This window comes from Stomoxys calcitrans, chromosome 4, assembly GCF_963082655.1.
Source record: "Stomoxys calcitrans chromosome 4, idStoCalc2.1, whole genome shotgun sequence".
Lineage (NCBI taxonomy): Eukaryota > Metazoa > Arthropoda > Insecta > Diptera > Muscidae > Stomoxys > Stomoxys calcitrans.
Window position 1 is genome coordinate 27,321,581 of NC_081555.1, and position 15,661 is coordinate 27,337,241.

The 15,661-nt window shown below is 44.6% G+C and overlaps 1 protein-coding gene across 2 annotated transcripts in view; it reads left to right on the forward strand.

The window, feature by feature from the left end:
• The window catches only part of LOC106093212 (protein pecanex), a 30,834-nt gene that overhangs the window by 5,966 nt on the left and 9,207 nt on the right, over positions 1 to 15,661 (forward strand). For both annotated transcript variants that reach the window (XM_013260231.2, XM_013260232.2), the window contains exons 3-8: positions 19 to 1,179; positions 1,241 to 4,609; positions 9,443 to 10,825; positions 10,898 to 11,058; positions 14,810 to 15,209; positions 15,274 to 15,620. In XM_013260231.2, the coding sequence (XP_013115685.2) occupies positions 19 to 1,179; positions 1,241 to 4,609; positions 9,443 to 10,825; positions 10,898 to 11,058; positions 14,810 to 15,209; positions 15,274 to 15,620 (6,821 nt within the window). The remainder of the gene's footprint in view (positions 1 to 18; positions 1,180 to 1,240; positions 4,610 to 9,442; positions 10,826 to 10,897; positions 11,059 to 14,809; positions 15,210 to 15,273; positions 15,621 to 15,661) is intronic.

A 15,661-nucleotide genomic window follows, 5' to 3' on the forward strand; every position in this document is an offset into this window, starting at 1 on the left:
AAACTATTCTTCCTTTAGATCTAAAAGTTGATGTACATCGTAAAAATAGTTCCGAATCCATAGAAATGATGTTCTATGCACCCTCAATGATCTCAGGCAATAGCCAACAGGATCAACAATCCCTGGTCGGCACGGCAAGCAATTCAAAATCAATACGTTCCTCACATACCATCAATAATAATAATAATAACAACAACAACAACAGTAGCAACAATAATAACAACAACATCAGCACATCAACACCCATCAACGATCCCCAAGCCAAATATATAAGTGTTTATCCCAAAGATAACAGTCCTGTACAAGCCTCCACAAGCTCAAATGTCAACAACCTCAACAATTGCGCAAATATGCCACAAACATCATCATCAGCATCAAACGTCATGTCTATTGGGCCAAAACCTCCACATTTGGTTAGGAAATCGTCGGAAATAGTTCGTGGCAGTCATCAGAGAAGGCGTTTGGAGCGTCAATCCAGTTTAGATGCAGCCGCTGAATCGGCTATTGTTGCTAAATTAATGCAAAGGCAACAGATATCGGAATCTGCCAAAGCCAATGCTGCGGCGGGTGTGGCATGTTCTTCCGCTGCTGCAGGAGCAAATGCTGAGAAATGTGATAGTTTTTTACACGCACAAATATCGAAAGCTGGTTCCGCGTTAGGAGCAACAGCAGCAGCAGCAGCAGCTTCAGTGGCTTCCTCAGCAGCAAGTCAACAACGATCAAATACAACGAGCTCAGCTTCCAGTGCCAATGCATCCCTACCGAATGCACTGAAAACTTCACGCCTGCAGCGGCATCGCTCTTCGGAAACTCATGATGAGCGTTTGAAACAGCAACAACGAAGTAGTGGTGGAATAGCATCGGCTGGTGGCGGTCCCAGTGGTGGAGGGATTTTTCTTTCCATACACCATGAACACGGCCGTCATCATTTGCATCCCCATTCTCATCCCCATCGTCATCATTATCATAGCCATAGGCTTAGGGGCGGCAGTGGAGGCGCCCCACCCATGGCCAGTAGCAGTGGTTCAGTGGTAGTTCTAGGCTCCAGTGCTGGAGCTAGTGAAAGTTTTGATGTTGACGACATGGAATTGGGTTTGGGGGGAAGTGCCAATATTGTGACCAATGGCAGTCACCAAAGCAATGATGGCAGAATGCGTGCATTGCCTCCCTGGATTTTGGGTAAGTCACATGGTTGGAAGTTGCGAATCCTGCTAAATGTTTACTGTTTTCTTCCTTGCAGGCTCTTCGTCTGAAGTTTTCATAGAGGATGATAGCTTCACGAAATCCGATTTGGGTATTGAACAATTGGATGATCGTTCCGCCTCCTATTCCGCGCGAGCCCATCCAAATGCAAATCACTATCGCTTGAATCATCATTCGCAAGCCTCTGCAAGAGAGGCCAATATTTCCAAGGATCCCATCTGCACAATATCAGCTCTGCAGCTACATAAACGTCCACGCCGAGAAGGAGCCATCAAACGACGAAGGCATTCCAATGCCACTGCCCTGTTTAAAACACCCACAGAGAGTTCCTCAAATGTGGGACAAATGCCTAGTAATCCCACGACTGTGCGCCGCATCAAGAGCGCGGCTTTGGAAGTGGCTTGTCCTCGTCCCTCGGTGTCCAACCTTTGTCCCCATCCCAATAGTGTGGAGGCCATAAATGGTCAACAACAAATAAAAAATCCTCAAAATGCTCTGCTGCCACCGCCTAGTAAATGTCTGGTGCGAAATCCCCATTTGAATTTATGCCCCAAATTCGGTGGAAGTTTTGGCGGCAGCTCCACCAATAGCAGCTTGGATTTCGGTTCCACAAATGCCCTAATAGATCCAGTTTACGAAATGAGAGAACAGACCAAACAAGATGGCAAATCAAAGAAGGCATCCGAGGATCTGTGTGAAGGTGACGATGTGGATCGTATACCAGTGGTGGAGACTTTGGACGAGGACGATTCGATGGGAGCCGTGGGTGGAGCTGTGTGTCCTCATCATTTTCTTCATTCTCATCACCAGCATCACGGACAGCACCAATCTCAACACCACCATCACCATCATCATCATCACTCACATCATCACAGCGCCGAATCGGATGTTGGCCAGATTTTGAATGACACAAAAGATGATGATGATGATGATGAGAATGAGGTCGAGGATGAGGTATGCGGGGCTCACAATGCCGAAAACAACACAGACAGCAATGACGAGGATGACGATGATGAATTTAAAGATTTTGACTACAATGTGGAACACATACTGGAGGTCCTTGAGCACACCCACAATCAATTGGATGACGATTTACGTGCTCAGCAGCAGCAGCATCCACAGCATCATACCAAGCAACACAAAACTGTCCAGAGTTTGCCAGCAGACTCGAGTAAAAGTAAAAAGTCTGATAATGAGGCGATCAAACGATCGACACCAAAGGAAGAAAACAAAAACAACGATAATCCAGAGGATGATAATGATGGTGATGAAGATGATGACGACGAGGATGACGATGACGACGAAGATGACGATGATGATAACGATGAAGGCGCCCTAGCCATAAACACCAGAGAACGTTTACATTCCACTGATTCTGAGACCGATAACAACGGTTCTAGGTCTCCCCTATTGAACAACAAGAAATGGGCCATCACTTCTTCCTCGTCGGCTGCCAATAAAGAGAAGGCTGCCAGCGAGAAAAATCTGCGGGACGAGATCAAAAACGTACAAAAACAGAAACATTCCATTAAGAAGCATCAGATTAGCATACAGGCATTAAATAATCCGGATGGGGAGCTGCAACCTTGCCAGGGTGTTATACATGCCACAACCTCCCAGCAACAACAAGCAAACATGCCTGCAGCCGCTGCAGCTCATGCCTCAAAAGGCAATGAGGCAGATTCTGGTTGTCCCTCAAGTGATTGCGAACAAATCAGTGCCAGTTCCAAGGATGTCCTTCTAAATATCTCCAGTGAAAAGGTGCACCAGGAAAAGCCAAACAAAAACCGTGACGGACCTTTGGATGCCGTGGGATCGACAGCAAATGCCGTATCTGCATCGTCCAGCGTCACTTCGAATGTGGGCAAACGTCTGGGAGCCATACCAAAACAAGTGCAATATCGTGAAGTGGATGAGAGATCTGGAGCGGACAATTATCAGGCTTCCACCTGTTCGCATCACAGTTATAAACGACATGCGGGTAATTGGAGCTCTGTGGCCCCTACCACACAATCAAGTCATGCTTCCACTGCTGCTGCTGGTCTCAAAGGCATTTCGCGCACTTCCTCCTCATCGAATAGTTCTCACAGTGTTAGTGCTGAGTCATTTACCGCTGATATTCATAAAATGTTGTGGTTAATGCACGGCGGTTCAGTAGACGAAAGAGGCAGACCCATTAACAATGTGGAGAATTTGGCCTCGTTGCCAATGGCTGGTGGCGGCAATCAAAGCAACATGTCCAATGCTCACCTGCAGTTTTATCAGGATGCTTTGAAGGCCTTGAACTCGGCCTCCTCGGCTGAACGACTAGCATTAACCGAACGTTTGTACCATCGCGAACAGTTGCTGAGGAGGAGTATGCGCCAGAGATCAGCAGGCGATGTCGAATCCAATCATAGCAATGGCATCGAGCAATGGCCTTTAGATAGTAATGCTGCTATGTCTCACATAATGTCTGCATCATCATCATCCACCGCAGCTGCGGCTGTGTCCTCTAGGACCGCTGCTCCATTGACTCAAGTAATGATAGATTCTCCCTCTTCCTCGACAGTGCTAAATAATCGCAACGTCAGCAGTGCCACAACGGTCTCCCTCAAGGGTTTCATACACGAGTTCATAAACGATGAACTGCGCAACATGGAGTCCTCGCAAAGGGTACAGTCCACACCGCTATCTACGACCACCAATCGAGCAGCCATGGCGGCCATACTCAACGTTGATGGCGCACACATAGAAAACTATTGTGACTTTTGGCGTCCCGCCTGCATGTTGGCCGCCGAGAAACCATCGATTGCGCCCAAATCCTTCTACAAATATCACTTCAAATTGGGCGCCTACAAGCAGGAATTCAAAATATCAATGGATCGTTTGGAATTGATGGCATTGTTCGATCGCGACATCCATTGGATACACATTTTGTTATCGGTGGTGCTCAGTGCTGCCGTCGCCTATCTGGGTTCATCCATACTCCAGCTAAACTATTACAAAGATGTGTTCGCATTTCTCTTTTGTGCCGTCATTGCAGGTTCTCAGTATTCATTGTTGAAAAGTGTGCAGCCCGATGCAGCCTCGCCCATACATGGCTTCAATAAAACGGTGGCCTACTCAAGAGCCATTTACTTTTGCATATGCTCCGCCTTGCTGTTGTTGTTCGAGAGTCTTAAGCAGGAATACGATATGGTGGCTATGCGTGGTGGTGAAATGAAAGAATTGACATTCTTCGGTGTGCATTTCTATCCGGCCCAGGTTAATGGCTTGGTACTGCAGGCTTTGTATATATTCCTATTAAGTTTTCCCTTGATATTCTCGTTGGGATTATTTCCACAAATCAATACGTTTACCATGTATTTAATGGAACAAATCGATATGCATGTATTTGGTGGCAATGCTGCGGGTAGTTTAATTGGTGAGTATTAAGAACAAAAAGTACTTTTTATATGATGCTCAAATTTTACAGTGAGCTCTTGTGTTACTGTGCTACAATGACTTAAAATTAAATAAATGTGTAATGTAAGTTAGGTTAGGTTAGGTTAAAAAGAGGGTGCGAATGTTAATGTGTAATGTTTCTTACATTAGAAAAGGAAAAACATCGACAAGTATAAACAAGTTTACCTTATAGGCAGTCCCCCCGTCTATCAGTCCTTTTTGTGGTCAAAGTAGTTTCGACCAGATTTTCTTGGTGATATTGGGCACAGAGGTTAGCATGTCCTGGGTTCGAATCATGGCGAGAATTTTAGAAAAAAATTGCAGTGGTGGTTATTGCCTCCTAATGTTTGTGACATTTGTGAGGTACTATACCATGTTAAAACTTCTCCCCGAAGAGGTGAGCCCTTATTGGTGATAGTTTTGTCCAGTCAGCCATTTCAGGCTCGTACAGTATTTCAGAGAGACGCATTGCCACAAAAAGTGCCCAATCGACTCTAAAGATGCCTATAATCCTGGAGAAGTTCGCTCTCCAAGCGTACAACGCCACGTCCAAGACCTGATATTGCAATGACCAGTCAGGACTCCTATCCCGGCACGGAATAGATATTAGCACCACACAGGCTGGAACTTTGAGGTCCCATCTACGCGGTGTTAATCACTGTCACGAGAAGCTTGGCTGCGAGCTACTCAGCGCGTCCACAGGTTGCGGATGGTAGAAGGCTCTTAATAGATTAGCTGCAACTGCAGTCGCGTACATTCAGCGGTATCAATTGGAGAGTCTCAGTGAAAAGCTGGACGGCACCACCTCATACATAAATACTGAGTGCCTATGATGCTTGATATGACAAGGCGAGTTGATGGCGCCTTCAAATAACCAATGGTATCTATAGGAACGAGGTTGTTCACCTAAAGGAGCTAGACGAGGATCGCCACATCCACATGGAAATGTGCCTACAACAATAACAACAACAACAGTAGTTGGAAGTTACGCTTTCTCATTCCCACGTTCCCTCATTAGTCATAGGGTCTTAGCCACCGCGTAACCTACAGTGTCAGCCAACGTCCCCTTTTTGTGGCCATTGTACATGTCATTTAAATTAGGTAGCATTGGGGCTGATTCACTGATTCATTCCTTGCCCTTGAATTAACCCTTGATGACTCGGGGCCCAGCACAGTCTGAGGATCGCTGTATCCATGATCCGAAGATGTCAGTTGCATTTTCCAACTAGTCTTGACCTTACATATAACCTGTCTGATTGATCAAGCAGCTGTACCCGCATCTAAATCGTTTCTAGGGACTTTAGAATCTCGAAGACCTCTGCCTGAAAAGCTATACCCATCCAAAAGTCTTTAGGAACCCCCAAATTCCTAGGAACTTAAAGCAGACTCCCGTTCCGGTGCCCCCATTTAACCTCGACTAATCCGTGTATACAGAAGATACAGGAAAGGTGGATTATCTCTTACCCACAATTTCCTTTGCGCAAAAAATGTCCTGGACCCTTGACAGTCCATATATAACCTGACTGACTGATCAGGCAGCTGTACCCGGGTATATACATCATCTGCACTTTGAAATTTCGAAGACCTCCGCCTGAAAAGCTACACCCATCCAAAAGTTTTTAGGATCCCCAAATTCCCCGGAATTTAAAGCAGACTCCCGTTCCGGTGCCCCCATATAACCTCAACTCATCCGTGTATATAGAAGATATAGGAAAGATGGAGTATTTCTTACCCACAATTTCCTCTGCGCAAAAACTGCCCTTCCTACTGGTGCAGGCCGCGAGCAAAGCCAGATGTCTTTGTGACTCTCTAATTTCTAGAAACTCAAAACAGACACATGTCCCGATGGCCTAGCCGTGTATACAGAAGATCCAGGGAAAGGTGAGGCGCCTTCCACACAGAGCTCCCTTTGGGGAAAAACGAATGTTACGTAATTCATTTCCCCGTATCTGATGATCGCAGCAAAATAGAAGAGTGCCTAAAGTGCGAGCAAGGCCAGCTTTCCGACAGAAGTTTCAGGGAAAGGCCACTCACGACGTCCAATCCGGGAAATCGACGTCCAATCCGTCAACAAGTAAAAAGTCCCCTGGTGCGTAGTTTGCCCCCTGCCTCCACGTATATGTCTATGACCGCTTGAAGAGTCCATCTACTGTTCAGTAATCAACCAGATCCAGAGGATGCCTTGTTTGTGCATCACAGCCGCACTGAGGAGGACCCCATCTGCACGGAATTGAATGCTACACCTGCTGCCTCTGGACATTGTGGCGCGACAAATTGCTGCGACCACTGCTGTGAGGCTAAGGGAGCTTTCTCTTTGGTCATGTGGCGGCTACGGACACTGTTATCTTTGATACAGTATTGAGCCGTTTTTTGATAAAAAGTACTGTACTACTATTCTTGATAGGACCTATTGGAACTACGATATCCCTGTTAATGGAAGTTACATAGACTTCTACATGGATGGTGCCAAATATGACGATCAGATGGGCTAAGGGTTATACTCTGAAAAACTAGAACTGATCGTATCGAGAAGGTTATCCAACCATTGCAGTGTGTATCAAGCGTACATCCTTGCAATCAAAGAAGTGGTGGAATGGCTAAGTTATAATGACATCTTCTCAGACAGCCAGGGGGCCACTAAATCACTGGAGAACGTATATCTGAATACAAATGCCGCCCTCGACTGTCGCAGATCATTTAACGAGAAAGCTGAACAGTTCAAAACTCAACTGTTCTAGATGCCGAGCCACAGAGATATCCCAGAGAATTGTGAAGCGAACGAGCTTACAAATTTCAGGGGAACTGGAATCTGTGGGTATGCCTTTAGCGACATGTAAGCTAAGTTTTCAGCATCAGGCCCGAGGGACATAGAATGATAAATTGTCATAAAGAGGGCGCTGTGAGCATTCCAAATCTATTTGGACTAATCTAGACATGAAGAGGTCTACTTCCGTGCTGTCACAAGCTAGAACAGACGTCTCAGTCATTGTGTCCGTCATGAGAGGTCACTGTCTGATCGGAAAACATGCTGACAGACTGAAGGTTGCCAGTAACAACTTTTGCCAAAGCTGTGTTGACGTCTAGGAAGAAGAGACTATAGAACATCTGCTGTGTGTGTGTCTCACACTGGTAGTCAGAAGGAGTTTTACTTTAGGTTCTCATTTCTTTGAGAACTTGTCTGATTTAGCGGAGTGACTGGGCTTTTTAAAGCGCTCTGGATGGTTCAACGGTAGTAACTGGAAGGTATCTTCTTTCTCCTGTTTCTGTGGTATCACAATGGACGAAAACTTTAAGTGAGTCTGATGGCAGATTGTCACTTTATCCTAATCTTACTTAGAGCTCGCTCTCTGGTAAATCGACATTCAACCCGTCAATAAGCTAGAATATACATCACTAGTATCCATCAGAATAGATGAGTGCGCAAAAGCAAATAACGCTAGATTCAAGTCTCACTCAGGTCGCTCCTACTGCGCATCGTCGATTATTTTGCGGATACGCTACCCATCCATCCATCTTCCTTCTCCTGTTCCTGTGGTATCACAATGCACCAAAAGGTCTAAGCGATTCTGCTAGCAGACTGACACTTTCACCTAACCTTAACCTAACCTATCCTACCCAGAGCCTGTTTCTAGACTAGATATTCATAGTTGAGAATCGTCAACTGCCTATACCCCAACACCTTACCATCAAATTGCGAAAGGAGTAGAGTACATACAATCCCCTTTTGTTCCTCCCTTCGACATTTCTTCTCCAGTTCTGTAGCTAAACCCCATCCAGGACAGCTAACCTGAAAACATTAATCATTCTCCTAATGGAGAATTGACCAGCTGAGTCTTTCTGAAATTTAAACTAAGCCCATTGACTATCACCCATCCAGACGGCTTCTTCAAACCCACCGTGAAGACAACTTATTCCGCTTAGACAACAACCTCTCTACTCTATTCTCAAAAGGCACAAGAATCTCATTGATCATCAATAGCAACACTATCTCTTAGCACAATCTTCCCTGGAACCCCCTGCATGTGAAATTTTGACAATGCTGCCATTCAGTATCGTATCAACCAAATTTACTAGGATAAGAGAATCTTCTTGTCCACCAGAGAGTCAAATACGCACAAGCTCAATGCGTTGTTGTAATCTTAACCGATTGTTGAGACGAAGAGAGAAGAAGTATTAAAAGGACGGTGGACCGATATTGAAAATTTTTTTGCCAGAAGGGTTTTTATCGACTGACAACCCTAAATGGGAAATTTTAGACAAATTAATTGGAGAATGTGCAGAAGCCCCTGCGTCTTCGGTCTCCAGCCTGACTTTTGGCAAGGATTGACAGAATTTTTTTCCCATAGCCCGATTGACTGTACTGTGTAGTCGAATTCATCCTCTAAATCGGCTTCATCCTATTTACTGTCTATCCACCAGTCCGCCTGTCCGTCCGTCTTTCACGTATGGTGTTGTTGTTGTAGCAGTGTGTTGTCAACTGAATCGGCAGCCCTTGCCGATGAAGGACTCCATCGGGTAGATCCGGTACGTATAACCGGCTTTAGCATTAGCTATCTTCATCAATCTGACAGACAGACAGTCGGTATATCTGTCTGTTTGTCCATCCTTTTTTCTTTCCTTGATTTTTATGACATGAGTACAGATTCTACTTTTGCTCGGATCTTCCTGAGACCAGATGATTTTTCAGGCTTCAAAAGTTCTAATTTATGTGGTTTAGGATATCCAACGCTCGGCTTTATCAATCAAACTTAAGCCCTCTCTTATTTGTTTCTTTATAAAAAAAAGTAAACCTAGTACCTCTCACTTCTTTCAGGCTCCTTTCTTTGCGTCATACGTTCCATGCTCGGAGTTCTGCTACTTTATGGACCCTTATATGCTGCTTTGAATGAAGGCAAAGGCACACAGCACATAATCTTTTCGATATTTTGTGCTCTACTTGTTCCTTTGGGCTACCATCTATCACGTTCCGCCAGTGATTTTAGCCACATATGGGCTCTTATGAAACATTGTATTATGTCCACGTATCATGATGATGATGATGAATTGAGTACTGCCAGTAGCCAGAAATTGACTACGGGCAAATCGAAAAGAAATTCATCGCGAAAACGCGAAAGAGACAAAACAGGCGAAGGAGGAAAATCCAAAAATAGTGAAAACATAGAAATGTCTTCAATGGAGAAACTACAAAGTGGCTGTGCCTCCAAAAATGAGGCTGGCGAAGATTTGGAAGAGGCCGAAGGCGAAGGTGAGGAGGAAACCGAAACTAATGATTTATCCGAAGACAAGGACCATATGGGCGAAAAGCGCAGCAAATCGAAGGCTTCGTCGTTGGGCAGCAGTACCCAGACATTGGGTAAAACAACCATTTCCACCAGCAAGAAGGCCATAACAGCTTCCAGCAGTTCCTGCAACACTAACTTGGAAACGGAAAATATTATGAAAGAAGTTGAGGAGACTACAGCAAACTCCATGCAGGTACCCACGGCAGCAGCAGCAGCAGCGGCAATTACAGCATCAAGTGCTGCCCTATCGTCCTCAAAGGAAATTAAAGACAAGGACCTCGCACATCCACCGACAACTGCCAAAGAGACAGACTTGGATAAAATGTCCACTACCTCCACTACAAATCCCGCAGAAATGTCCACCTTGACGGGAGTCATAAACGAAACGGAAGCCAATGAAAATGATGGGTTCACCATGAATTGCCCCGATAATCCCAACAGCGAAACCGAAAGCAATTCGGCAGATCCCTTGCCCAAAAAGTTGCAGCACACCGTTTATACTCGTCTGAAAAATGATTTTGTCGTAACGATATTTCTCTCGGTGGTGGTATTGGGTTTGCACTGCAGCACTGTTTTCACGGTACTTCAGCCAGATCTGAATGTAGTGCTATATGGTTTCACCGGCGCCTTGGGCTTCCTTCTGCACTATGTCATACCACAAATGCGCAAACATATGCCCTGGTTGTGCTTTGCCAAGCCCTTGCTCAAACAAAAGGAATACGGACGTTATGAGGTATCGAATGCCCCTAAAATCATGTGGTTCGAAAAGTTCTACATCTATTTGTGTTTGCTTGAGAGAAATGTTTTATTTCCCTTGCTGGTTATATCGGCATTGACCGCCGACGCCACGGTCATAGCAGTCAAGTATGGTATTGCATGGGGTTCGGTGATTGTGGCGGTGTGTGCTCTAAAATGTAAGTTCTCTACGGTTAATGAGTTGTGAATTTTTTGAAAATTAATTTGCTTTATTTTTTTCCCATTTTTAGTTATACGTAATGCCTATTCGGATCCCACAAATCAGTACCTGATTGTTATGTTTACTGTGCTCTTCTTTCGTGTGGATTTCGCCATGGCCTCGGAGACATTTTTAATAGACTATTTCTTTGTGTCTTTGGCTTTTCGCAAGTGCTGTGATTTCTTTTTGAAGGTGAGTGTTAGTGAAAAGTTAGAATGGAAAAAAATTTTAAAAGCAAGCAACAAAATAGGCTTGTGTAAATGGAAAGCGTATGCCAATTTTCATCTAAACCGATTTTAATGAACTTGTATAAGGCGAATTTCGGATTACTTCATAAATTAGCTGCAATTTTGGTGTCATATATTAAGGAGATTATAACAGACCCAAGCTATGTGCTAACAAGAAATCCCTGAACAAGGGCAAGTTGAAATTGTCCAAAACAGCCTGATGGGTTAACTTTTGCGAATCGTTAAGGTGTGCACGATGCCTCTGTATTCTGCAGATTGCTTTCCAAGGATACAAAAACGATTGGTGGCATACAGAAAGATGCTAGGAAATGGACCAAGCTCAATGCTGAATGTCTCGAACTCTAAAAAATTTCCTGGAAAATGGGCCAATGGAGAGCTTGGGCAATAGAGTCTTTAAGGGTTTTTAAATGCTTCGATTACTGAATTATGCACCCAAGGGGTGGCGGGATATTAGGTCGACGGTCTACAAGCCCATAAGTCTTTCGTCATTTGGTTTTAATTGCCTTAGAAGGCTACTCGGAGGCTATTACTTGAAGACCATTGTAACTCAGAGGTAAGCATGTCCGCTTACGACGTTGAACGCCTGGGTTCGTATCCTGGCGGGAACATCAGAAAATAATTTCAGTGCTTAATGTATCGAACTCTTTGTAACTTAAAAACTTCCTGGTAAATGGGGCATTGGATGGAAGAGGGCTTGGGCAATAGAGTCTGCAAGGGTTTTTAAAAGTTGCGTTTTATTGAATTACGCACCCAAGGGATGGCGGAATGTTAGGTTAGTTCTTATGGTGAGAAATGTGGAATCCTAGTCGATGGCCTACAAGCCAATAAGTCATTTGGTTTAATTACTTGAAGACCATTGTAACTCAGAGGTAAGCATGTCCTCTTACGACGTTGAACACCTGGGAATCCTGGCGAGAACATCAGAAAATAATTTTCAGCGGTCGTGCCCTCCAATCAACCAACCAATGGCTGGGCACAAACCCCAGCTGGTGCTGTCCAGCAAAAAGAAGGTCCCTTGTGGAGTGGAAATGACACTGTCGTGGGAGGTGTAATACCTGGGCGTTATGGCAATTCTTGACCAGCGATATGGTTCTTTACTAGAGATGTAGTCAATGCGTTCTACTTTACTATTGGGTTGCCCAAAAAGTAATTGCGAATTTTTTGAAAGAAAGAAAATGCATTTTTAATAAAACTTAGAATGAACTTTAATCAAATATACTTTTTTTACACATTTTGTCTAAAGCAAGTTAAAAGTAACAGCTGATAACTGACAGAAGAAAGAATGCAATTAGAGAGTCACAAGCTGTGAAAAATTTGTCAACGCCGACTATATGAAAAATCCGCAATTACTTTTTGGGCAACCCAATATAATCCATAAGTAGAAGCTGGGGACTTGGATCGGGGGAGAGTTTTAACTGCTGTGGTTCGACTGCTTTTCGCCTATAGATATCTGGTCTGGAATCATAATGGAGAGATCTCGAGCATGGGGGCGAAAACACTGTGGCGGTCTGAGACGGAAAGGAGATAGTGCCTCTAGGAATGCGCTTATATCTTACTCGTTCTGAGCCCTGAAACGATGAAATATCCTCCGTATTATTGAGAATATGCAGGGCAACAGAGCCGTGCTAACCTGAAGGGCGAGGGATAGTGCCCCAAGGGAAGCGCTTAATACCATTGTCGGTCTGAGGCTTTTGTTTGTACGTTAAATGCGCAGACGAAGATTTCCGTAGCTCTGCAGTGAAAAAGTCTCCTCAGCATGGTTGATTACCTGGAAGGGATTGCGGTTAAGCTGACATCGGGTTTAGGAATAATGCCGCAATGTATGGGTATAAATACCATACTCCAATCCCATGGCAGCCGATTGTACGTACCGGATTGGCCCGAAGGAGTCTTTCATCGGCAAGGGCTGCCGTCTCAGCGTACAACACGCTGCTACAGCAGCAACCATACTCGTGAGTTTCTCGTTAGCCGTGATTTCTCGTGAGTTGAGAGTGTCCCGCGATTTTCTCGTGTCTCTTGAGTCGTAATTTTTTCTTGTAAGTCATGATTTTCCCGCGAGTGCGTGAAAAATCATTCACGTGCTCATCTCTATTTTGTAAAACTCTTCTAAGTGCGTATACGAAAATTTCATGGGCTTTGAAGCGATAGAGCATCCTTGGAATAGTTAATAACTTCGTGGGCATCGCCGTGCCGCTGAATTTGGGGCGAAGGATAAGCCCTGAGGTATACGCTTAGTACTCGGTTTTGCAGCTTTTGCATCTCTACGTTAGGTATTCAGGCAAAGATTGCATTTAGACTAAGGGGGTCGGACAAAAAACCTTTCGGACACTCCTTAAAACTGTTCGAGTCTGCAGGTGAGGCCCAGTTGCAGGCTATAGGCGATAATGCAGACTACGGCTATAGGCGTTGCGACGGAGGAGCGGATCCACTCTTGGACGCTAACGATCTACATATGTGGAGAGACACTCGGGTATGGAAGCACTGGGTTCTGATCATGTAAGGTCGAGGTTTATGAAAATTATATCTTCCGATCAGGCAGGAAGGTAGTCAGGCGGCTCTAAAGGCTTTGGTCTGGTCATATATGCATGATACTTGTCGGGTGTAGCGTTTTTTAAGTCAGGTGATATTTGCCATCTTGCAGGCTCTGGATACGATTTTGAGGTAGGAACGGCTGTCCAGTCAGACGTTCATGATTTATGTTCCTGATCAGGCGGCAATTAAAGGCTATAGTTCTGTATCATCTTAGGCCGAGGCTATGTATCAGGCGGCTATGAAGGCTACGGTTCTGTGTCATATGAGGCCGAGGGTAATGGAGCAATACAAACAGCGTTGACGTTGTTGTAGCTTCATTTGCAATTGGAAGTAGCGATCCTTGTCAAGCTCCTATAGCTGAGCATGCTCGTTTCGGTCCATAGAACCAATCGCCATGGGAACACGAGTTTCGTATGCGCTAAGTGTTTAAGCAAGAAGCGGTTGGTGCGAAATGAATCTTCTTTGGACATGACCCATGGTACGGATTTGGTAAGCAGTTGTTGTTGTAGCAGTTTGTTGTGTTCTATCATTCGTCTGCTTGATTCTGTTGAGTGTCAAGACCCAGGAACTCTGCAACTAAGATGGGGTGCGTCCAGAACGATCTGGGGCTGGGCAGTTAAACAGGTGCCGTGTATCGTGTGGCCCCTGGTTACAATCGTCTTTAGCAATCAGTGGTGGCCAAGTGTGATTTTTACGATGACTACAGACATATGGCCAATTTTTTCGAGGAAGAGAACATCTATTTATCTAGGGCTTGTAACTGGTCAATGCAGTGTCAGTTCACTGACGTAGTTCTTTACGCGTAACACTGTGGAGGCGAACTTTTGCAGGGTTTGATCGGGAGTTAGAGATGCTTGAACGTCTATAATGCCAAAGAGACGCATGTTGAACAATGAGGAAAAAATATAATTTTTCCCATGGAGGAACAGTGGCGTTACTTTTCTCATATCAATGAGCGCTGAACTATTGAAGGGCCCAGAAAAGGTTGCAGTGCTTGTCACACATACTGGTTTCTTCTATTGCTTTCTATAAATGGTTAGGGTTTCCGTTGACATGACACAATGTCAGATTCTTACGAATTTCATATGATGACTTTTTTTCAATTTAAAAAAATCCTTAGCCCACCCAATTCACCCTAATACATTTTTATCTATATTTTACAGCTTCAATTTATTGTTACCTATATTGCTCCTTGGCAAATAACTTGGGGTTCGGCTTTTCATGCCTTTGCTCAACCCTTTAGTGTACCCCACTCGGCCATGTTGTTTCTGCAGGCAGGCATTTCATCGATACTATCAACACCGCTTAATCCTTTTCTGGGTAGTGCTATATTTCTCACCTCGTATGTGAGACCCATCAAATTCTGGGAACGAGATTACAACACCAGACGCATTGATCATTCGAATACGCGCTTAAGTTCTCAGCTGGAACGTGATCTGGGAGCCGATGATAATAATTTGAATTCCATTTTCTATGAACATCTGACGCGTTCGTTGCAGCATTCCCTGTGTGGGGATTTGATAATGGGGCGTTGGGGTAATGTTAATCAAGGCGATTGTTTTGGTAAGTCGGAGAAAGCAGGGTGACGGTAATGCTTTGATGTGTACTACTTTGGCTTCCTTTATAGTTTTGGCTTCGGATTACCTAAACTGCCTGGTTCATATCATTGAATTGGGAAATGGTTTATGCACTTTCCAAATGCGTGGCTTGGAGTTCCGTGGTACCTATTGCCAACAACGTGAGGTTGAGGCTATTACCGAAGATGTGGAAGATAATGATGGTTGTTGCTGTTGCGATCCGGGTCATTTACCTCGTATGCTAAGCGCCAATGCTATGTTTTCCACTCGCTGGTTGGCCTGGCAGGTGGTGGCCTCTCAGTATGTGGTGGAGGGCTATTCAATATCGGACAATTTAGCCAGCACCACCTTGCAAGTGTTTGAATATCGCAAAGTTTTGATAACCTATTACGTGAAGGTAAGTCTCCTTAATAGAATCTTTGAAGTTTTCATTCATTT